Source organism: Rhizophagus irregularis, chromosome 22, assembly GCF_026210795.1.
Source record: "Rhizophagus irregularis chromosome 22, complete sequence".
In the NCBI taxonomy this organism is placed as follows: domain Eukaryota; kingdom Fungi; phylum Glomeromycota; class Glomeromycetes; order Glomerales; family Glomeraceae; genus Rhizophagus; species Rhizophagus irregularis.
In genome coordinates, this window is record NC_089450.1 from 2536597 (window position 1) to 2562102 (window position 25506).

A 25506-nucleotide genomic window follows, 5' to 3' on the forward strand; every position below is an offset into this window, starting at 1 on the left:
TTACCATAACAAAATTATTTTAATTCAAAAATGTTAAAATTAATAAAATCACTTTTAAAAAGATTCCAAAAAAATAAATTTATTCACTTTTTTATTTATTTTGAATCTCAACGATAAACAATGTAAATTATTTCTTTTATTGATCTTACTATCTATTTAGTATCCATTTCTTTCGTAAGGTTTAGTCAATCGATCATTTAATATTATATTTAGAACTGAGGAGAATCACCGAAAAAAAGCGCTTATTCGTCGTTTGAATTATAAATCTTTACATATATTTTAAACAAATGAAAATACATATACGGTCCAAAATAAAAATGATTTATTTTTAAATGATTTGCGTTTTAGGACTAAAATGACTAAAATTGAATAATTTACAAAACAAAGTATTATGAAAAGGTCTTGATAAAAAAAAAATTTCCCGAATGTAGAACTAAATCGGTAAAATAAAAAAAAAGAAGAGCATAAAGTTCAAAAACAAAATATCAAAAATGAATATTAAAATGAAATAATAATACATGAAGAAAATGAAAAAAATGAATTATATATACACGTTTTTTTTTTGTAATTTTTTTTTCTTCTTTTTTTTTCTTTTTTTTCTTTTTTTCTTTTATAATAATTAAAAAATTTTTTCATATTTATAACCTATTTATAATGTCTAAATTATTTTTCTTAACTAGATACATGCATATACTGTACAATATTTATATTTTTAATTTTTAAAATACTATAAACGTGAAAAATAATTATAAATAATAATGTAAAATCCCCAACATATAATAAGGGAATTTTACTTTTTTTTTTTAATTGAATGAAAATCCATTGAAAAATTGATATATAGACTGGTCATTCGTAATTTGAGGTGGAAGATTCATGATTCTATTCATAGTATCTTCGTTATTGGCTGATGCATTACGTTGATGTCTTCGATATATTCTACTTACGTTTCTTTGCCTTCTAAGGCGACTAATGTGACTAGTATGTCGCCTTTGATTAATATATCTTGAAGTCCCAGCGTTATTATTAATGGAAAGCCTGAAAACAGTTAGAGGTGTTGTTTGAAAACGGTGTTCCATACTAATATATTATATTATTTTAAAGAAAGAAAAAATGAGTAATTGAAAAATATAAAATGATATCGTATCTTACACCTTAATTTACACTAAAAACCAAATAAAATTCAATAGTACCTTAAAAAAAAATTCTTATCATTCTTGTATCCATTTTTGGATAGTTGATTAATGTGAAAACCATCATTATTTGAATCTAATTGAAATAATTTTGGTCTAAGAGGAAATAGAGCGGTAAGAATATTTTCAACGTTGACATGTCTAATCACGTGATAATCCGCGTGAAATAATGCCACGTCACTGATTTTTGTTTTGTATCCTTCATCCAATGGTATATTGTTTATAAAGGGCGATTTGAATTTTTGCTGAATAGAACGAATTCTATTAACAAGTTGATAATTTTTGCCGAAGTGCACTAATGGCAATGCTGTTATCTTATAGAATAATGCATGAGTATTCCCTTTTACAACTGACCGACAGTTTAGACAAATTAATGTTAAACTCAGGACATATTTAAAAATTATTTTTAAATTTTGAAATTGTTTCATATTTTTATATTAATATGTAAGGATTCGTCTAATAAAAATAATTTTTTTTTTTTTTTGAAGAAAGAGAGACAATCGAAACCAAAAGGTTTTATGAAAAATAATGATTGAAAGTTGGATGAGAAAAAGTGTATGTTTTGCAGCAGCATTCGTGATTTTCTGAGGTTTTAAATAATTTTGAAAAAAAAAATATATGTCGTATATAAAATTTAAATAACATACCTTTTAAGTATTTTAATAAAAGGAAATTTCATATAATATTATTAAATCATAGTAATTAGTCATAATATAATAATAATTCATCCTATAGTAAAACTAATAAAAAAATTCAAACATAATAACTATATTCGGATAATTATCGTCGTTTAGAATACGGTGTATGCTACAACGGAAAAAAAAGCCTCACGAAATCCGGTATTAAAATTATTATTATTTAAGGAGTGAAAAAAAGATGTATATATTAAATTTTTATAATAAGAGTCATTGATAATAATTTTTTTTTTTTTCTCACGACGTCGGACAATAAATATTGCTTAATCCGGTATCTCCGCCGTTTGTACTCTTCAGTAAATGATGAAAATGACAGCTTAAATAAGAATGATGACATACTTTTTTTATGTGAGTCATAATTGAATCGAATAAATTACGGCGATAATATAATTTCGTCAACTTTTTATTTATTCTGTCGTAAAGTATCAAAAAAAAATAATAATAATTTTTTTTTTTTGAAAAACTTTATTATTATTTTCTGCTTTCTCATTGATTCTCGATTCAATTTTATTTTACAATTCTCCTATTTGTTATATGCATGTATATCGGATATTCGAACAATTTATTTTAGATTCTTTGTGTAAAAATTCTTTTTATTCTATTGTTTATTTATATGATTGACGTACATCATTTGTTTCAATAACCCTTTACACAAGTAATATTTTCTTTGTTTCAGCAACAAGTATTTTCTTTGTTTCAAGATAATCTAAATCATGAAAATAAGAAAAAACGATTTTCCACTTAACTGTAGAAAAAAAGAAGGAAAATAAGTTTCAAAATTCTATGTTAAAAATATAATATATTTGTATTACTATGAAACGCCACGCATAATCATAAATTTTTATGGTGATATCTACGGAATAAAATTCTTTTTTTCTTACCTTTTTAGTATAATATCTAGATTTCAACCAGAATTAAGGTTTTATTATAAAGCAGCCAACTTTTGCATGACTCAAGACTATAATTAAAAATTTATAAGGAAAAAATTTTTTGCATATATTTCAATACATCAGGCCATAAATTAAACTTTATAGGGGTTGTTTATATTTTACCACGCAAAGCGTGAATTTCCAAATATATACTTTGATATAGGTTAAAATAATTTTTAAATGGAAAATGATCGGTTATTTGTTTTAGCGTGGAATAAAGGTTGCACAAAGTCATATCAAAAGGAAAAATGACAATGATTGGGAAAAGATCTTAATGCAAGATTCTATTAAAGGATCATACTTTTGTGAACGTATTCTATAAATATGATAATCCCTTAGATCCCTGGTTTTATGTTACATGAAATCCCTATGATATGGGGGGAACTTGTTTTGTTTGGTATTACAAATGTACAAATGGGCTTCTCTTTTTATACGTATACTTGATTAATTTATATAAGTCGTGTATAGCCGCAACGGTCTTATTAGTCTTTATCTAAATGTAGAGAAAACTTTATCATACAAGGTTAAAACCTATTACTAAATTTAAAATTTTTCCAATTTTTCATTTTTTTTCATTTTTTTCGGAGTACTTTTCCCCGTAATCTCCGTAATACCGCAATGTTGTTGTTAAATCTTTGATCATGTGATTAATGTGATAGACCATATTAATACCATTTTTAGGACATTATTTGGCACTAAATGAAAACTTTTGTTTACAAAATATTATACAAAAAAAAAAAAAAAAAAAAAAAACAAAATATTATACAATAAAAATTCAAATATTTCAAATAAATGAAGTGAAGTTGAAAGGTTGAAGTTATTTGAAAAATAAAAATATTATGTATTATTGTGTAATAATAATATGAATGAAATTTACCCGTTATTACTCGTATTTTGAATGATCATTAAATTTGTAATCAACAATCGTATTTAATGGTATAAATTTGACAAGTATTTGCTATAAGAAAATTTTATCATTGAATTCTCTTATTATGTAAGTAATAATAAAAAAAAAAGAAAAAAGTTTTTTTTATTTAAAATATCTTTCACTGAACTTTCCAAAAATTCTAAAAAAAAAAAAATATTTTATTATTAAATATTGTTCTAATAGCTATTGTTAATCGACAATGTATTATATATATATCCAAAATCGACAGAACAATAAATTTTACCAATATATGATTCTCAGCATTTATTGGCTATATTATTGGTCGAAGACTAATATGGTTACTACGAATAATTATATGTCTCAGTTTGTATTTATAAATGGAAAGAAATTGAATAATTACTAAAGTCATATTTGAATAACGAAATTAATAAAATTAATATAAACAGCAGTCACCGGTATTTTTAATTAAAGAAAAAGTGATATTAATATAAACTAAATAACATAAAAATAGAAAGTTAAATATATTCAAATTTCATAAAATGCCAAGAATAAGTAAGATTTGGCGCTTGAAAGTCGATAACAGATAATATATGGAATAAGGGGTAATAAGTATTAGTGTATTACATGCCAAAGTTATCAAAAAAAGGGGGCTCCTTTTTTTTTTAGATAAGACAAAGAATTTTAAATGGATCAACGAATGAATTTCATAAATAATTTGAAGAAATTCATAATGATTACTTAAGTATCAAATTACTTGGTATACAAATTTCCTCGTTCTCCTTAAACAAAAAGGAGAGTTTTAGGTCGATCATACATATTAAATCCCATTATTGTAAATTTAATTGTTATTATTCTACCTATAAAAAGATGAATTAATATGTAATGTTTATATTTTAAAATAATTTTCTTTTCCCCTTTATAATTTTATTTTTACTTTAGAAATTTTATTTTTACTCTAGAAAGATAATACGACTTATATTCTTTAGAAGAGACAAATCATAGTGTTAAATTTAAATTGTGTCACATGATTAGCATGTAATTCTATTAAATATGCGTAAATAACAAAACAAATATTTATATGAAACAAATGATTTAATTAATTATTTATCTGCATTTGATAAAAAGTACTTTTTTATTTTTAAAAATTAATTTCTCCACCACGTCTCAACGTCGTCTCATTGTCTAATTTAAGATTTATCTTCTGTATCCTTTAAATGTATAATTTCCACGCTTTCTTCACGAAAAAGGAACAATGTGTTACAATAAAATCACCATAACCAATCAAATTTTTTTTTCCAAAAAAATAAAGGCGTAATGAAATCTATTTAAAATACTCAAATAAAATTTGTTTTATTATTTTTATTATCTCTAATTTCGATATAAGTTATTTTTTCCTAATGGTAAGAAAACTGGATTGAATCTTTTTAATACCAAATTTAATTATTTAATTTTTAGTAAATGAACAATGGGCAAAATAATTTTATCGAAAATTGGTGTCCATTGTCATTATTCTCACATGACTTTTCCATTATAAATAATTATAGGGTTACTTTATTAATAGAAAATATGCGGCTCCCCATAATTACTATACTCGTATATAATATAACATGCTTACCTATCAGATTGAACCAAGAATCCACTTTTCGTTCCATTCGCAATAAAAATAAAATAAAAGTTAAATTTAGGACGAATAATTTAGGCTAAAATAGTAATTTCTCCACACACAGTAACCTTAAATAAATAATTATTTCTCACACACAGAGTAAACAATGAATAGTTAAATAAAATTCTCATTCATTGAAATTCATTGATACCGAATCTATTATGTTGATGCTTTATCAAAATTATATATATATATTATCTAAAAAAAGCATTTTTTTTTTCTTATGATCTTCTTTAGTAATTTATACAAACAATAAGATGATGATCACACTTTCCAATGTCCATTATGATTAGCCACAAAAACAATGGAAAAGTTAAATGATAACAATGGACATAACGTAATGATGGAGATTAAAAATAGGTACGATTAATAATTCTTTTTAGTAAGAATAGTTTTTTTTATTGGTGTGGAAATTTATTATAAATACGAGTTCTTTTAAAGAATTTCTTAGTTTAATCCTATTTTAAAAAAAAATAAAAAATTAAAGAAAAAAATAAAAAAAATAAAAATAAAAAAAAAATTGAAAATAGGAAAAAAATATACGAAAAAAAATGATTCAAATTGACGATACGAACTTACCAAACTTAACAAAAAATAACATGGCAATTAATCCTCTTCCAACGATCGAAAAAACTATTAACAAACATTCTTCTCCTAAGAATGTCAATATAAATGCTAACAAAAACAAATTTAGTTCAGAACATCGCGACCGTCACAAAAATTGTATAATACCTCTCCACAAAACCTTTTTACTTTATTCAATTATTCAATTTCTTGAATTAATTTTTATCAACAAAAGAGCAAATCAAATCGGTATCGTACCGAAAGAACTTAAACCATCTCAATGCTTTTCCACAAAAAACCTAAATACTTTAATTTCCTCTCCGTTTCTCCTTCGTTCTCTTTGTAAATTCACTCAATGTCAAATTGCTGAAATAACTTATCGTGTAAAAGTATTTGATAAATTTCGTAACGAATTAACCAAATATCAAATGATGATTGATAATGCATCAAGATATGATACGGATATTTTAAATTTACAAAGTGAACAAGTGGAACAATGGCTTAAAATTGCTTTTGAAGGTTATAGTTGGTGGGATAAGAAAAAATCTAATAATTCAAAAAAAATAAATCAATATGATTTTAATATGTGTAATATTAGGTTAAAAAATATTATAAAAAATAGAAAGCGTAAGGAAACTATAAAGAAAAAAAGAGAATTTTTACCTCATAATTTTAGGTTTGTCCCTTATAACCGGCCAGAATCTAAATAACATTATCTGTGGGTTTGATTATTGAAGGATGAAGAATTATTATCAAAAGACATTTTTCAGTTTTCTATTTTTAATAATATGCGTGAACCAATAGTATTATTATTGTAAATTTGGCATAATTCTTTTTCTTTTATTCATTCATTCCTATACATAAGCTATTTATTCTTTCCACTACATAAGTAAGCTTTAAATTTTTTTTATTAAATAAAAAACAAAGATACTTATAAGCTAACATATTGAAATTGATAATACTTTTGGGTTTGCAGTAGTGTTGGTCTCCGTAAATAGTTGTAAGTTCAAAAGTCAAGTAAATATAATAGTTGTAAATCAGAATTACCATCTTTTAGGTAACCACAATAGTGTAATATTTACAGCCAATTTACAGCTTACGTTTATAATATTACAACTACTAAAAGTTGTAATTCGATATATAATAATCGTTACTTACGGCAACCAACCTTAGTTTGCAGTTGCAGTTGCGTTTAGGCATCTCATTATACGTTACAATATATACAAAAAGTAACGAATGTGTATGCAAATTACTGAAATAACGATTTTTATATGTTCTTAAAAAAATCGCTTTATCGTGAAATTCGTTATATCGCATAGTCGTTATATCGAGTTCTGACTGTAAAGAATTAAATCCAAAATTAACATGATACCGGCAGATACTGGCATTTTCTTGGAAAATAATTTATATTATTTCAAAAAATTTTTTTTTATTGTTTTTTTCAAATTTTAACTTCTTAAAATGTCAATTTAACTAATAAAATTTTTGTATTAAAAAATTCAGTATTTTTCATTTCGTTATTTTGTCTTTGTCTTATGAAGTGTCGAGATTATAAAATTTTGGTATTGAAACTCTTTCGGAATTATGATTATAATCTTTTCGAGTTTTAGCAACCCATCACGCGCTAAACGGACTAAACTTAATTCTGGCCGGTATTAATGGGAGCGTGTAGTAACGTGATTTATAATAAGACTATCAATGGCGCAAAATTTAAAATATGAAAAGCCCAAGAACAAAGTACTTTAGTTTGAATAATTATGTATTATTTTGTTATTATTTTTGTAAAGGCATGTGAAAACATACCTATAGAATTCAAATATATTAAATCAATAAATGATGATAAAATGCTTTTTTTAAAAAAAAATAATATTATGTTTTCCAGTAGAGAGATTCTAAACTTTCACTAATAAGCGATTCGCAAACTTTTTGGAACTTCTTTTGATATTTTCTCCAAAATATAATATTTGAGTCTAAATAAAACTATACCTGGTGAACTCTCAGGTTCCAAGCAAAAGGTAAGAAAATAATATATTTTTTTTAATAGTATTTAGTAATTTACAAATGTTTTATTAGACACGGACGTACTGAATAGCACAAAAAATTTTTTGCGCCATGATAGTCAATTGAAAGTCACGTGATTACATTCCCTTTGAAATTTGGCCAGAGTTAAAACCTTTACTTAGGTCAAATTAATTTCGGCTGGAATTAATATGCTCGGCGGTCACAAAAAATCGTCATCACATGATCAAATAATTTCTATTGTGTTCATCCCCATGTCGGCTGATTGTGAGATACGAATAATTCCGTTTACTTAATTTAGTCTCATTAAGTATCCTGCATCCGGATATAAACTTAATATTGGAATACACGTCTGTTGCTTTAACGCTTATAAAATTATGATATGAAATCAGAATGAGCGAAAAGATCAACTTTGATAACATGCATTAAATACTGTATCAAAAATCACTTCCGTCACAATTAGTTAGTAATACGAACTTTAATTGAATTTCAATGAAAGTAATATAATTTTTGAGTCATCATTTTTTATACAACGAAGTATTGCTAAAGTTGCTAAAGCTCACCGGCGGTGATTGTCGTTAATTCTGGCCAAAAATTATAATTTCGGCCAGAGCTACGTAAAATTATAAAAAATTAAAAAATGTGGTGGTTGTTACCGTTAATTTTGAAAAATCAAAAATTCACGTTTTTCTCAAAATCTATCCAAATAACAAGTCTTTCTGATCTAATAAAACTTTTTTCTCATAAATTTACATGTAATCATGTAATAAATATCATAGTTAAGGGAGTTAAGGGTAAGTTTTAAAAATTGAACCAGTGATAACCGCTGATGATATTAGATAATCCCATTTGTTTTTTCGAATTATTAATTTATTACTATATATATTATTAAAAAAAAAAGAAAGAAATTTTAGAAATTACAGTATAATATAAAGGGATTTGTTCTAGAATATACTATATTTTACTTAAAGAAGTTCTATTAAACAATGACAACAAATTTTTTTAATTTGGAATTGTGTAATATTTGTAATGAAAATAAGCATATCAAGGTCAATAAAATCAATGTTAGTATACAAATTTTACAACTAAATATTTCATGCCTGAATGAGAGTTATGGGGAAGAGGCGTATCAGCAGTAAACAATACAGTGTCTTGAGTGAAATGAACTAATGGCTAATATTATTAGTTTAAATATTTCCTTTTTTATACAAAAAGTTAGTTACTCAAATTAATATATTTAATAAAAGTTAAAAAAATTAGGAAAGTTGGCTTAAAAATATGAAGAGCCATTTTGTGCTCATCATTTCTGTTGTACAACAGTACAAAATCTCATGCTTGTGACCCTTTTCTATTAAAATTCTGTATATCATTTTTATATAAATTGGATTTACATAAAATTATAATATAATATTAATTTATTTAAAAAAAATTAAATTGTAAACGATAATACAATTAAATATAAAAGTCGATAACGAAAAAAAAAAAATTGCTAGGTCAAAATGTTATGAAATTTACGAATATTTGAAAAATTAAAAATCGATTTTTCATAGATAATAATAATAAAAAGAAAAGTTCATAATTGTTAAAGAGAACTTATTGTGAGGAAAATTTATATCTTAGAAGGCTTAGTAGCGCATACTTATTATTTAAACATAAATGAAAATAAATTTTCGGAATACGTATACGTATCCGAAAATACAAAACGAAAATAAAATAAGCGAATATTGACGAAATAAAATGTGATGTGTTCACAGTACCGGGCCATTATAAAGTTATTGTTTTAATATTACGTATTGCTACATTTATTTCGTCGAAGCATTGAAATAAATGTGACCTAATTTTTGAGGGTTAATTGATATTTATTAAAAATATAATTTATAAATAATAAAATAATTTAATGAACGTGTAATAAAAATCGTATTAGCTTACCCAGTAGTGATGATTCGCGAATAAAATTCACATTTGCACATTTTTATATTCTTAAAAAAAAAAGAATAGCATAAACTAAGAAATTTTCATATTGGTAGCTTTGATATTGCAAATTGCTACAAAGTTCGATATTGAGAAAAAATTCAGAGTTTAAATATCTTTTTTTTTTTTTGATTCATTCTGAAATAAATAAAAAGCCACTTACATATTTTATCAACACAAATCGCAAAATAAGTGATTACATACTCTCTATAAATACTTATTAATCTTTATTCATTCATATACGATGGAAATAAATGGAGTTACAATTTTTATAATTTGCAGTTTTGATCCGTAAAGAGATCGGAGTACGGAACCGATATTGGGTATTTTGGGTATTTACGTCAACTGTCTAACGATGGTAGATCTTAATTAAAATGTTTGTGTAGCTGAAAAATGATGAAATATTGTTCTACTTCGATGAATTAATAATTATGATAAATTTTTATTTCGATATAAATAAATTTTCTTTTTTTTTCTCTAAAGCGAATGGTATTACAAGTAGTATCCAATCAAATTAGTATATCTTCAACCGATTTTTAAAACCGTGTCACTACAGTCACTACAGTGCATCTAACTAAAGATCGGCGATGAAATTATAAAATCGTCGAAGAAATGATAGAGTTTTGAATCTAAACAAAACATTGGCGTGAAAATTCATAACGCTTTTATGATGCATCCGAAATCATTCATAAAATGGACGTTTAGATCACGATCTAAAAAACTTTTCATTTTGAAATCAACGAAATCGAACAAAAATTTTGTCAGATGACTATCACCAATTATTATTTTTATTACTTCAACTCCTTTTAAATTAATTAGTGTTACATACAATTTGCTTACATTATTTCGAAAGATAATTAATCAACTTATTATTGGTAATCTAAATTATTATTATTCATCACTTTATCTAATACGTTAAGAGATTAAATGAAAAATTATTTATAATATAGGACAATCCCAATCTATCCTAAGGTATTGATTGATTTGTATGATACACTAGATACATAAGGACCTATCAAAGGCGCCATAAAATTCAAGGCCAATTTTATACAAGGTTCATTCTATATCATTATCGTCGGAATTATAAATAAAATTTCCCAAAAAATGATGTCAATTACGTCATAATTTTGTCTATATAATCACATGACCAGGTCAAATGACTTGGTCATTTCGCTGAGGATTGCTATATTGTTGCGCAGACTTGTGGGTTGATTGTTAGTTTTAAAGTTGCTTTTGACTCATGTATTTGTTGTCTAAGTAATTTGTACTTCAATTTGGTTTTTTCTGAAACAAAAAATAAAAATAAAAATATATTGTTGCGCAGAACACAGCCACAAAAATTACAATCTTTAATACGAAAGCTAGCAGAGTAGCAGTGACTCAAATGACTGATCACGTGCAATTGTCATTTGGGTCATTTCAACACTAAATGACGAATGACCTAGTTACATCATAATTCTGGCCAAAATTATTTAGATAAATTTATCACGTGACATTGATTTGTAATTCTGGCCAGCATCATGGCAGCCTTAAACTCAAATGCATGGTCTATCAAGAAGACTAGTCGTACAATATCAAGATCAATACTTTTGCCATTCAGGGGTCATTTCAAATGACTATCTGGTCATTTCCATTAGTGTAGGACAAGAATCAGCCAGAAGAATATGATATAATTTTCAATTGACCTAATTTAAGAAATATAGTGAACTTAATTTTTTGTAAAATTTTGCTTTAACTGCTATTATTATATTTAAAAGAAAATATATTCAAATTCGACAACAACGATCGTCTGATTTATTTCATATTCTTGACTTTATTCACAGTTAAGAAATTATTTTATGTCACAAATATGTGTAAATTAAGAAGATGAATATTGAGCCACGTTTATAAAATTTTACGCAGTCACATAGGGCCCCTGAATACACTGATAGAAACCTCGTTGTACGGATTTGATAATTTAGTGTTGAAGTTCCGCGGTTCTTATTGTACGGATATGAAAAGTTTAGAGTAACAAACAGATTTACCTTGTTGTACGGATTTACAATAAAAATTACCTCCGTGTACAGATTTACTCCAGAATTAGGGGGTTCGACGTACAAAATTCATATAAATATACTTTTTATCATGTTTTTTTTTGTCAATTAATTTATCATAAATATGAATCTCAGAAACTTAAATTCGTCCAACATAGATAGAAGTGAAACATTGATGAAATCAAAAAAAAAAAAAAAAATAGTCAAGAAAATCCAAATATTCAAATAATAATATAAAAAATTTTTGTGAAGCTCGTATAGATTGAATTTTCAAAAAATTTATTATTAAAAAAAGTTCAGTGTACGGATAAATATAAGGCCTGAAGGTTAATTAATGTACGGATATATAAAATTTTGTCCGTGGAAGTTTCATTAGCGTATTCAGGGGCCCTAGTCACATGCATAAATTTAATAATACAGCGAAATTATTTTTTTCGCATATGCGTGCCGATCTTTGCCAAATTTTCTAATTCTCAATTTTTTTACATTTTTGGCGCAAACCTTTATGTGCCTATTGTAACACTTTTAAAAACCATATAGTATGCGTATTTTACAATTTTATTTATTATATCAAAAAAAGTTTAGAATACTGGTTTTGACTTTTATATGGGGATGCGATATTTCGCGGGTGCGATAAAACAAAAACCCAAATTATTATTATTTCAAAGGAAATTCCGAATCTTATATGACAAATATGTATCGAATTTCATTGTGTACAGCATATATTAATAAAAGAAAGAAAATCAATATTATGGGGTGTCTGGATTATAAAATTCGGAATTCGTACAAAATCACACGAAGTTTCATTATATTGAATTTTAAAATTTGCATACTATAGTAGGAATAATCAATAAATTATCCTAAAAAAATTTTACTTACTAATACATTTGTATTATCGTGTGTAGTAATGGAGTAACAAAATCTAAAGAAAAAAAAACGTATAAAATCTGAATGAAAGCTGTATAAAATCTAAATGAAAGTTGTCTAAAATCTAAATGAAAGTTGCATAAAATCCTAAATGTAAGTTGTATAAAATCAAATGAAAGTTGAATGAAATTGCATAAAATTCTAAATGAAAGTTGTATAAAATCTAAATGAAATTGCATAAAAATCTAAATGAAAATTGTATAAAATCTAAAATGAAATCTAAATGAAGTTGTATAAAATCCTAAATGAAAGTTGTATTTGTACAAAATCTATGGCCAGAAATTGTTTTATACTGATTATGGTAAAAAAGATGGATTTGAATTATTATAAGGTATTATTTCAGTTGTTAACGTTAAAGGAATGATTTAAGTAAGCATAGACCTGCTGAAGCTGGTGATTTTGAATATCTGAGTTAGTTGCTGGTATAACAATAATGTTTGTCTGAGGAGAATTAATATGAAAAATATTGGACTGTGGTAAATTTTGATTAATATGTTGCGGGTAAAACTTTTGATAATTATGACGAGAAATATTATTTGAATCATATTGTTGATAATGACTATTGTTAAAAATGCAGTTGGAAGTGGATTGCTGGTTATGGTTAAAAGAGTCATATTGTTGATGATTATGATCAGGGGAAATAGTAATATTATTATTGCCATTAGACGTGGATTGCTGATGATTTTGATAAATGTCGCTCAAAGCGTCATATTGCTGATTGGAAATGGGTTGCTGATCAGCATTATTAATGTTATTGCTGTATGTTGCTGGCACGTATGTATCATTCATTACTCTCTCTTGAGTAATAAATTTATTAGTAAGAATTGATTCGCAGTCATCATTATTACTAAAATTATTTTGTGAATAATTATTATTACTCATGTTTTATTTTTTCTTAAATTGTTGAAATGATAAATTGATGAATATTTCTTTTTATGTTGAAAAACTTCAAGTTATTATATAAAAATTTTTGTCCGCAGCAGACCGTTCTGCCACATGTTTTTTGTTATTATCCAGAACAAAAAAAAACTTCTTTTTTTTTCGGAGAAAGAAATTTCCGCCGTTGTGCAATATATTTTTTTAAACAATTGTCATATTTTAATTGTTGTTATATTAATAAAATTTTGAAAAAACTTCTTTGTTAAGCTCATTATATTATTTTCTTTTATACTTACTGCGATGTCATTATATAATGCATAAAAACTTTATTTTAATACAAAATCATATATTATCCACGCCAATTTAAAATAATTTTGAAACTTTTAATTTGATAATTAGTATTTAAAAACTCGCGTCCCATGAATTCATTAGGAATATTAAAACTTCTAGAATTATCGATCAATTAATTCTTAAATCAGGTATGTTCTAAAGTACTATAGGCAGCGTTGATTTGTAGAAGAGTGTGAAATATTTTATAACTGTATATGATTAATGTTTAAATTCCAAAGACCATCATTATTTTTTTTTTCTTTGTTTAGTTTGTTATTATTCCATTTATTATAAGAAATATATTTAGGTAAATTATAAATACTAATAGAGAAATGAAAAGTGCAAATGGCGTAAATTATAGAATTTTCAATGAAAATTCAATAAAACTATAACTTGTGCAACATCGTACAACGTATGTTCTAAGCGTGTAATATCACGTGAATTTATGGCCGGAATTACGGCATTAAGAATTTAACTATAAATAATTCTAAATTAGGATGACTGGAATTTTTATGCACAGCCGCAATTTTGTTTTATTAGCTTGTTTAATAGTTATTGAATTGCCCAATTCGAATCTGCTTAGACTTTAGACCATGATTTCTTTTTGGTACCTTTTATCGTTGTTTACAAAACCGTGCGACCCTAAAGCTGATTATTGACGATTTCTGAAAGAATTCTTGCAGAAACCCCAATTAAGAATGTAACCAACGTTTTTCCTAAATCATTACTTCTGTGTAATTACACTTCGGAGCTAATTCCGCGAATTACTAATGAATTCATAAAAATTTCTAAATGCGGTAAAAGAATGATTTTAAGGGAAATACTTAAATAGTTGGGATTTCTGCAAGAATTCCTTCGGAAATCGTTAATAATTGGTTTTCTTCTGAATATTTTGAAAACTGGTTTTCTTTTGCGCTTTATAGTTGGTAACGATAGAAAAGTCTTTTTTTTTTAGTACAAAGAAACTATAAAATGAAATTGTTGTTAAAAGAACAAATTCTTCTCTTGCTTTTTAACTTCATTTAGCTGAGATAAGGCTTCATATATCTAATGCGGAAGTAGGAACATGCAGCAACGTTTGGTTTAGGTACTTTTTCTTAGTTTTATAATACAAAGGACTTGCTAAAGTTATCATAATAAACGGTTATCTAATTTAAATTGTATGAAAGTTATCTCTTTATAATCGTGAAAACGTGCGTGGTACGACTGGTGCACCTTAAAATATCCGTCCGTTGTATATATTATAAAATTTTTTCATTATTATTGTTTAATGAATAGTAAATCTAATACTTCTTAGTATTGTGTTCTGTAGATGATTTAGAATCAAATGTATATTTTTCGATGCAACTCGAAGTGTCTCAAGGATTAGAACTCAATATCATGGCTGAAAGTATTGATCAAAATATTAGAAATAAAATGAGCAAAAATATGTGTTTGGGTACTTACTATGATAATATTCAACTTTTAATAAAAATTACTAGTTTACATGCCAATGTCAAAATTTCATCACTTTTGAACTATCCCGTGATTTTAGTTCCAGAATTTACCAGCGGTAAATATTCGTTATTCGTTACACGCAGCCGCTTTTCCTGATTTGCCCATACTTCAAAAAAAGTATAAATAGTATAAATATTCCCATGTTCATCCAATTCCTTTACGTTAACTTTAATTTGTAAATCGGAAACACCGTTAATAAAATTCTCATATAATAACTCGATTTTCCGCATTTGTCTTTTATTAATTTAATTTGCTTGATCGTAAATTAAAAAAATAAGAAGTATTATTTAATCAAAGAAGCAACTTCTTAAGATTCCCACCCAAAGTAAGTATTTGTTTGAAGTATACAACATATTAGATAATTAATGATGTTATTTTAATGTTAGAAACTGAAGAATATTGTAAGAATCATAAATCAGTTGCTTTAATAAGTTCAGTAGGTGATTATGAGGAATATGGTAGAGTATCAATTGAATAATATAGATTTTTATCATATGTTTGCTTCACCTTATACTACTTGGTATATGAACTTCAAAAAAAAAAAAAAAGATTTAGGGTAATGTGCTTTTCTGATGCTAAATAATAATTATTTGGTTATTAATTAATTATATTCTTTTAATATAGAAATGATAATGATGAGTCGAACTCATTCACATGAACATTTTTACTGATGACTGATTCCACTACAGAACATAATGTTGCGCGGAAATCTGATAAAGTGACACAGGAGGTATTTGGTAAGTTCGCCGATACGTACTATACTGTATATCAGATATTTTAACGATATACTTACATAATTTTTTTATATATGACTCAAGATTATCGTATATATAGTTCAAGTAATCGTCCTGATGATGAATGATTATGATGGAATTTATTATCTAAACAATTAATAATTTATTTTACCTTTTTAAATTTTTTATTTCCTAGTTTAATAAATTTATCATCATTCACGGTACAAAATATACATCCTTTGATTTTCGATGAGGCGGTATTCAATAATGCTGATATTAGCCACTTGCGTGATGAAGATGGAGCTAGATTTTAAAAAATTCTTTCCGGAATTGGAAATTGTGTTGGTATTTAATAATATAACAATGATTTTAATATCTTAATGTAAAATTATTCATTTATTTTTATTAATTAATATTTATTTCCTTGTATGATGAAATATAAATATCTTATTTATTTTAATACAGTAACTTGGACATCTTTGTTTAGTATCAGTATCTCATGTATTGATGAATCTATCAACAAAGAAGTGATATTAGTAGAAAATAGAGATAACGAAAAATGTATTTCAAATAACCGGATGCTTCGTCAAGACAAGATCGAGAACAAGTTATAATACTATACGTTCTTATTTATCTTTAATACCGTTTCTTTTACTACTTTGCCCTCATATTATACCTAAAAACACTGCAACACACAAGAACTCCGACCGAATATCTGTTTAAAGCGCCAAATGTGTTTTTTATTTATAGATAGTGTTTATTGATCATTCATCATTGGGATGAATAGATCATAAATTCAAGACGAAACCAGGAGAGTGAATTTGCTGATAAGTCAACAAAAAAAAGATATTTCACATTGGATGTCATGCGATTCAACATAATAAGCAAGCTCAAATTCACCATCATAAAGAGTCACAAAGATTCAAAAGTTTCTAAGAACGTAAATTATTATATATATAACAATCGCGTCAGAAAAGAACATAATTAATAGTAATTTTTTTATTTCAAATTATCTAGTATCAGATGTCATTACGACACTAAAAAACATCGGGAAGGGAAAGTGTAAGTAATGTAAGTATTATAATACCATCTTTATTTTCGTATCGTTTTGTGCGTTTTATAAAGATTTTCGAAAACTTGTTCAAAAAAAATTTAAAAAGGTTGCAAGTTTAAGAATATCTAATATTTAATATGTTAATAGGACTAAAGAAACGTATTTAATTTTTTTTTAACCTTTTATATGTTTTTCAGAATTAGTTGTTATTATTGTCCTCTTTTAACACTCCTTAAATTTCAAAAGCACTTTTATTACTGTTTTTATTATAATTATTATAGCTGTACATTAATACAAGCATTATAATAAAAACCCAGTGAAAATTACTTCATAATAAGCCTAAATGTAATATTTAGGATTTGTTTCTACCTACAGTATATGATCAAAACTATTAAACGAATAAATAAAAATTCTTAATAATTATCTCATACCAAATAATTTCCTTTTCAAAAATTTTGTCCAACGTTCTAGTAAGCATTCACTCGTAAAAGAATTGTATTGTTAGAAAGTAGATCGCATTTGTAATTAGTACGTTTCATCCATTTCCATTTATATTGATAACTCCAAATTTTTGTTTCTTTCACTGTTGACAAACGTTTTTTATCGGCGGAGCAAACAAACAATTTGTCATGTGTCGTAACATGATTTTCCGGACACTAAAAGCACTTGTTGATGAAGCATCTGATCGAATGTTATGTGGTAAATAATAATTTGTTGTACAAATAACATTCTCGTAAACAAACAAGACTTCCTTAATATCTAGTATTCTTTTCGCTCTTTCCTTTTTTTTAAAAAATCCTTTGGTGAGACCTATACAATAAATATAAAAATGGTTAACTTAAACGTTACCATTATAGAAAAGTTTATCCTTTTTTGGTAGTTTCGATACAAAACATTTTTTTCACCTTTCGGACGAAAAATTGTTGTGATAAACTAATGAACTAATAAGCTTCCATTTTTGTTCGTAATGAAAGTGAAAAGGTAAGGTCCCGTTATCACTATCATTAAAAATGATTGTGAACTAACAAAATCTTCGAAGTGTAAATGATATGATTTTTTTTACCATCTTTCTCTTCAAACCCTGCCCATAATAAAAAAAAAAATTATTAATTTTAGAAATTGCTTTAACTATGGCCTCAAAAATGACTTCACCATCTTCAACAAGCCCTCAAATTTCTTCAACTATTAGTTTCTCGTATTTTACTATCAAAGCCCTATAAAAATTTTTATCCGAATATTTCCATTATTTCTCCGTGACTTTCGTAAAATTCCGTGAAAATGATACATTCACGGATATCCTGAAAAATTTCTATGATTTAAGGCTATAAATTCTGTGAGAATGATACATTCACAAAAAAACATGGGAATATAAAACACGGATCAACATTTTTTTACAGGGAAAGTCAAAGCTAGTTTCTTATATAATTTGAACTAACCTTAATGAGGTTAGAACTTTATTTAAAATGTGATTTTAACTAATTATTTGGTACCCGCCGGATATTTCTCAACAGAGAATGGAAGAGATAAAAAATATATATACAAGTATAATAAATAATAATAGTATAAAAAAAGTATTGTAGGCAATATAAAATTAAATCAAATATATATAAAAGAAATAAACTTCAGTTTCGAGGTTAATATGACCTTGAGGATAATTTGAAGATTTCTAAATAATATTAAAAGATCATGTAAATTAACTTAATCATAATGAAAGAATTATAGTTAGACGTATAATAACAAATAAATGTTTCATAATAATAAGCATTCAAAAAATCTCTAAAAATTATTGATAAAATAAAAGTAAGTAAAAGAACTATACAGAAAGTATTAAGAAAAAAAAATTAATATAAGGAAAATCTAATTCGTTTTTGACTGACAATTATTCTTATTTATATCCATTTGGAATTTCCATGTTATACCAATATTTAGCACATCATGCTTGATTACATGATTTTATATTACATGGTATAAATTTGAATCTATTATTAGTAGTGATGCCTGCCTAAACTCTTTTTTCAGTTTCGTCACTAACTAAACTATATAGTAATAATTTTTAATTTTAACTTTAGTTATATAAAAATTATAATTTTATTATCCCTTAAACTGTAGGGGTTAAAATTAATTTTAAAAATTTTTGAATTTTTAAAATATCTTAAGATCTAGTGATCATAGAAAGATGAAATTATATTTATTAGATTCCTCTTATTAAGGCGCATTTAATGGTAATAAAATCATAACTCTAAGTTTGATAGATAAAAAGTTATATTAATTTATAAATTTTTAGATTTTATAAGTTATCCTGTTACATAATATTTGTAGAAGAACAATTTTATTTCTATCAGATTCTTCTCATTAAGACACATCAAATGGTGGTAATTTTACATTTCTAGGGTTAATGGATAAAAAGATATTTCAATTTGAAAAATTTAGCTACTATTTGTTATAATTTGTTGATCATTTACTTTTAAAAAATCATTAATCAAATTGAACTTTTTTTTCAATTTTTACTTAGAAAATACTATAGATTTTATTACAAAAACATTGGTTTATGTAATAAGATATTTAAAAGTGTCTTTAATTAAAAAACAAAATTGCAGGCAAATTTGGCTGCAAAACAGTTTAAGGGATAAAATATATAAAATTATATTATATATACAATAATTTTATAAATTCTTTTTTAAAAAATAATTAAAATCCATGGAAATTTTATGGAATATTGAATTTTGGCATTTCGTCTTTTATGTCTCGGTTTCGCTTAGCATCATTAAATATCAGATCCAATATAAAATATAAAGGGGTATGAAAAGTTTTAAAAAAAGCTCAATAATATGATGATCATTAAATATTGTTATTGCACGGGTATCGGCACATATCAATAACAAGCACGCCTATACAATAACATATAATTAATATTGTCGGATCGTTAAATGAATTCTTTGTTGAAAAATTCGCAACATAAAAATATTTAATATTCGGTAGGAATTTTTACTGTTTATAAGTATGAAATGACATCATATACAAAAAATATCGTACTACAAAAAATTTTTTTTTTTTATATGATCGTTTTTATGTTTTACTTGGGGCACTTGCGGATTCTAGTGATGAAATTACACATAAAATTTTAATAATTTCGCTTTGATTAATTCTATTTACGGGTTTTAGGAGATTCACGAAGTATACATATGGCCATATGGCTTATATGCACACATGATCTGCCAAGTAATGCTAAGTCATCTTTTTTAAACGAAAATTCTGGAAATTTGGTTGTAGATTCTTATTTGGGAAGTGTATCGAGTATGGCATGTGAAGTAAAATAATGGGTTTTGACAAATAATATTAACCATATGCACGGAAAACGAATTCCGACATTTTTTTTTTTGGGACGTACGTTTATTAAAATAGCGGGAAATAAAATGATTGGCAGAAAAAAAAAATATTTTTTTTCAAATGTTTTTTAAAAAGCGTCTAAATAGAAAACAGAAAAAATTTAATTACTAAAAAGGTTTATAGTATAAAGAATAAGAATAAATATGCAACAAAAAGCTATCATTAGCATTGCTCATAAAAGGTATAAGGTATAATTTGAATTAGCCTAAAATTGGTGCTTTTGACGATCAATTTCAATTTCATGCAGTTGACGCGCATCATTTACAATTTACACTTTTAAACGTTTATAAATTTCAATTAAAAAGAATTAAAATGTTATTTTTAACCTACGTATTTTAGTGAATGATTTTAAGTTATTACTTATAACCTATATTCGTAAAAATAAAAAGAAATACTAGACTTAAAAAGAATAATAAAGCAATAAATTTAATCTAATACCTTGAAAAATTACTTAAAATTGTGTGAAAATGCATGTTAGAATAAAATTAAATTTTTACGCGGAGTTACATTTCAGAATTATATAATCCTTTTGCTTTTGCCCTAATTGTTAATCTCCTTTTTTTTTATCGTGTTTGTGCTACATTTTTTTATCATTTTTTTTTCATTATACGCAGAAGCCTCATTTCATTATATTTTTATGTTAACATTGTGTGAGATATCATTTTAAATGAAACAGATACAGAACAATATAATTATTGGGTACCATGAAAATTTAATCCGTTACGCCAAAATGTATTTCTGATTCAAAGCCAAAATTTACTTTTTAGAATTCTAATTGTTCAAAGAAAGATACAAATTTTGAAGTTATTTATGTATAAATAAATTTGATACATGAAAGTAAAGAAAAAATGAACTAACTAAATTTCTTGTGCACAATAAGTTTTGAAAGTAAAAAGGGTAAATTAAAACACATGATATTGTGGATAATTTGGAAATGAAGAGAAAAGTATCTTACGTATTTTGTGTATCGTCTGAAATTTAACCACTGTTAACTGAAAAAAGTGAAAGTTCTTTGAATTGTATTCCCTATAATGACAGCGATACTTCCATTATATCAACTATAATCGGTAACAATTATTCATGCATAGAATGGAATCAAATGACATTAAAATCATTGTAATGTCAAAAATATATGACGGTAAATGCCGAGTCACTCGAATATTAATTATTAGTTGTCAGGATATAGAAAAACAATACGAATATAAACGGAGAACCAATTTTGATCGAAAACTAAGATCTGGCTGCTGTCCAATGAAAGATCTTCACAATTGTATCACAATCGATTACGGTTAAAATAACATGACATGTGATTCAATTATGAGGGTTCAGTTCGCTTTTTTTGTTTAAATGTTGAAAAATTGAAAACATTCTAAGTATAGATTTAATCTTTCTTTAAATGTGTTAACACAGTCTTACAATAAAATATTCTAGAAAATGAAAACGAAGAAAGAATACCGGATTTGAGTTATAATTTATTTTTGCCAATTTAGTAAACATAATGAATCTGATTAATAGATTATGAGATACGTTATCAAAGTCAGATTGATAAATATACAATACTAGTGAACAGGGGGACACCAAGTTGGGTTGTACGATTGTCATCTGTTCAATTTTTTTTGCATATGGCGTATCCAATTAATCATAATAAACCGGATTACACGTAAAAACATTATCCATCACAAAGTAATAAATTTACATTTTAGACATATTTTCTTAATAATTTCATATGTGCATACTTATTTTATACCTTTAAAAGATTTGATATTCTGTAACATAACTCTCCGAATTTTTTTTTTTTACCAATGAATGAACAATTAAATGGCGATTATTTATTATTTACTTTTTAGATATAACTATTACACATTTTTTTTATACCTTTTTAGAACTAGATTTATCAAAAAGAATCAATAAGGGACAGTATTTTATCAATTGATCATTTGTTTATATATATGTTTTCTTTTATTTATATGTAAAAAAAACTAGATTATCGGTGTGACTGTCCCCGGTCATAAATTTTTGAATCTTACATTAAATAAATATATTATGTGACATAGATATTAATTATATTTAATTTCACAATTCAAGGGACTTTAATAATTAAATATTAATGTATTTTAAGCTGTGATTATTATATATATATTATTATTTGTCTAAACTGAATTTTGGATGGTGCGATTTTTTATTTTTATTTTTTTAAAAAAAAATTTAGTTTATCAAATTTCGAGGACGGAAATAAATTTATCCATGTGTCCATGTAAATTTAACTTCTTTTGTAAATTAAAACAAAAATTTTATGCGTGAAATCTTTTAGTTGATCTTGACATTTGTAATTTCCATTTAAAGAGATTTTCACTTTTTTCTTTTTTTTTACATTGATTTATAATTAACTATTTATATACAATTTATGTTTTTTACATTATAAGCATAACCGGAATTTAACTCCTAAAAGAGAAAAAAAATAAAGATAAAGCTAATCAAAAACATATAAATACAATAGGTCTACCCTCCATTTCATTTCCATAGTTCTTAACAATACGAGATAATTTTTGGAAATGAGTAATAAAAAATCGACCAAATACGAAGTTCCGTTCTTTAAAGTACCATTTCCACCAGAAGTGACGGTGGAAGAGATCTTAGCAACTAGGTCAGATGATAAACTTAAGTCGAGAGCTCCCAATCGATACCTAATTTACAGGATCGCATTTCTTAAGGAGCTGAGGAAACGAACTAATGATAATGTGCCCATGACGAAGATATCAGGTCATATCAGCTCGTTGTGGCATAATGAATCAGCTGTAGTGAGGGATGCTTATAAAAATTTGTCTGACCAAGTAGAAGATCGCCTAAAGGAAATAAGGCAGAAGGAAAAGTTAGTGATGATCACTGAATTTCCAAACGAGTCTCAGGATCTACAAGATTCGCCATCTGAAATGGACATTCCACTCTTTCCACTCTTTTCTAATCCACAGCCCCTGCAACCACTACATCCGCAACACCCGCAACACCCGTCTCCATTAAGTCCATTCGTTACCGAAAATCATTTACTGGTTAATCAAGATTATACTCCAGTTTTTTATTTTGATCCTCTTCCTTATCAATTTTTTGATGACTATATACAAACTGACTTCGAAATGCCAATATATCCTTATCCTATCGATTCATGTTTATGCGAAACATGCTGGAGTAATTTTAACAATCAGTTTTGAATTTCGTTAAATTTTTTTCGTTAATACGTTCCATTTTTTTTTTTTTTTTTTTGCGAAATCGTTTTGTATTCGAGATATATATATATTGCGAAATCGTTTTGTATTCGAGATATATATATATATATCTAATTCGTAAATAATTCGTATTTTTTTCAGTGTTAAGCTATTCGCTCGAACGTAATTTTGAATGGCTTCGTTAAAGTTTTTTCAACATTTATCGAACATGTCGAACATATTTTTTTTTCTATACATTTTTTTCTATAGTTTAAAATTCGCTATTTCGTTGTTTTTTTTATCCCTTGATGAATGGCTTCTAAGATTCTAAGAAAATCTTAACGTTAACGTTAAGCTTATACCCCCCCAAAAAAAATATATATATATGATAAGATATTTTGTATGCTTAATAAATTTATATGTTGTAATATGTCATAATTTATTTGTATCATATTAAAAACTTATATCACCGAATGACAATGTTAAAGTCACACTTTGTTGTGTAGCATAAACCATACACATTTTATGATAAATAATTTTAAAAAAATTTTAATTTTTCTTTTTAGATAAAGGCACACGCTGCAATTTCTTTTTTTTTTTCATTCCTAAATTCTAACTTATAATCCCGATTAGCTGAACTACCACCAATACCCCAACTTAAGTAAGATGTTTATTATTGGATTGTATCAAATAATTTTTCAACTTATTGTTTTCGTTCACTGTGAAAATATTTAATAACATTTCTTGTCAAAACTTAGGCGCAAACTTAACGTACGTAAGTATAGAAGTTAGATTGTAGATTTGTATCGGGAATTAAATGGTTTGAGTCCTGTAATGTAAACAAATCTGTACAAAATTATGCCTAAAAATTCTTGTAATATTGGATACTTTTTCTTCATATTCTTAGATATGCAAATAATGAACTTATAAATGTATGAAAATATTCAAGATGATATAGTCAAAATCTATATATGTTTATTATTAATCACGATTTTACTTTACTTTGAGTGCCTCTCTTGAAAACGGTCCTTCTTTGATTTAGTTACATTTTTCCAAGAATGAGTTTTTAGGCTTGGTAATTATTTTGTCGAAATGTTATTGTAATTCTAACAAAATGTTCAAAGATGAATTTAACGATCCTTTCGACCATTTTTTCATACGTCTATAGGTCAAAAATCTCATGTTTACGCATTTTCCAATTAACGAACTTTCATTTTTATTTGAAAAATCGAATTCTTGACAGCAAATACTCCTTTATAGTGAGTTTTACTATTAGTAGGAGGGCTATATTTACGTTAAATATACGGATTTGCTTAACATTTACTAGATCTCAATGTTTTTATTTCGGGCAGCGAAAATTTATATTCATGTGATCTGAAATGTAGCTCAAGGCTTGAGATATGTAATATTTATTTCATTCTCTTTCCTTTTTCTTGTCTTTTATTCTTTATTTTTCTTTGTATTAATAAATAATTTTCTAGCAGATATAGCAATATTGCTTTTTTAAAACTTTACAGATAATTTCGGCATTTTGATAAAATAATG

At 25.7% G+C, this 25506-nt stretch overlaps 5 protein-coding genes across 5 annotated transcripts; 3 read left to right on the top strand and 2 right to left on the bottom strand.

Annotated features, from left to right (window-relative positions):
- Nucleotides 1-803: 803 nt before the first annotated feature.
- OCT59_014753 (uncharacterized protein) lies at nucleotides 804-1618 on the bottom strand (the record flags this gene model as incomplete). Its single annotated transcript, XM_025312213.2, has 2 exons — nucleotides 804-1077; nucleotides 1191-1618. 2 exons carry the CDS (start codon nucleotides 1616-1618, stop codon nucleotides 804-806), a joined length of 702 nt encoding a protein of 233 aa, XP_025189999.1.
- Nucleotides 1619-5917: 4299 nt separating this feature from the next.
- On the top strand, nucleotides 5918-6640 carry OCT59_014754 (uncharacterized protein; the record flags this gene model as incomplete). The annotated part of the gene is made up of 1 exon (XM_025323696.1): nucleotides 5918-6640. One exon carries the CDS (start codon nucleotides 5918-5920, stop codon nucleotides 6638-6640), a length of 723 nt encoding a protein of 240 aa, XP_025189998.1.
- Nucleotides 6641-13219: 6579 nt separating this feature from the next.
- OCT59_014755 (uncharacterized protein) lies at nucleotides 13220-13762 on the bottom strand (the record flags this gene model as incomplete). The annotated part of the gene is made up of 1 exon (XM_025323695.1): nucleotides 13220-13762. One exon carries the CDS (start codon nucleotides 13760-13762, stop codon nucleotides 13220-13222), a length of 543 nt encoding a protein of 180 aa, XP_025189997.1.
- A 1668-nt stretch (nucleotides 13763-15430) lies between these two features.
- Nucleotides 15431-16521, top strand: OCT59_014756 (uncharacterized protein; the record flags this gene model as incomplete). Its single annotated transcript, XM_066150218.1, has 7 exons — nucleotides 15431-15613; nucleotides 15884-15911; nucleotides 15973-16044; nucleotides 16211-16225; nucleotides 16276-16323; nucleotides 16405-16425; nucleotides 16517-16521. The coding sequence occupies 7 exons, from the start codon at nucleotides 15431-15433 to the stop codon at nucleotides 16519-16521; spliced, it is 372 nt and encodes a 123-aa protein (XP_066002406.1).
- A 6792-nt stretch (nucleotides 16522-23313) lies between these two features.
- On the top strand, nucleotides 23314-23967 carry OCT59_014757 (uncharacterized protein; the record flags this gene model as incomplete). The annotated part of the gene is made up of 1 exon (XM_025323694.1): nucleotides 23314-23967. One exon carries the CDS (start codon nucleotides 23314-23316, stop codon nucleotides 23965-23967), a length of 654 nt encoding a protein of 217 aa, XP_025189995.1.
- Between the last annotated feature and the right edge of the window lie 1539 nt (nucleotides 23968-25506).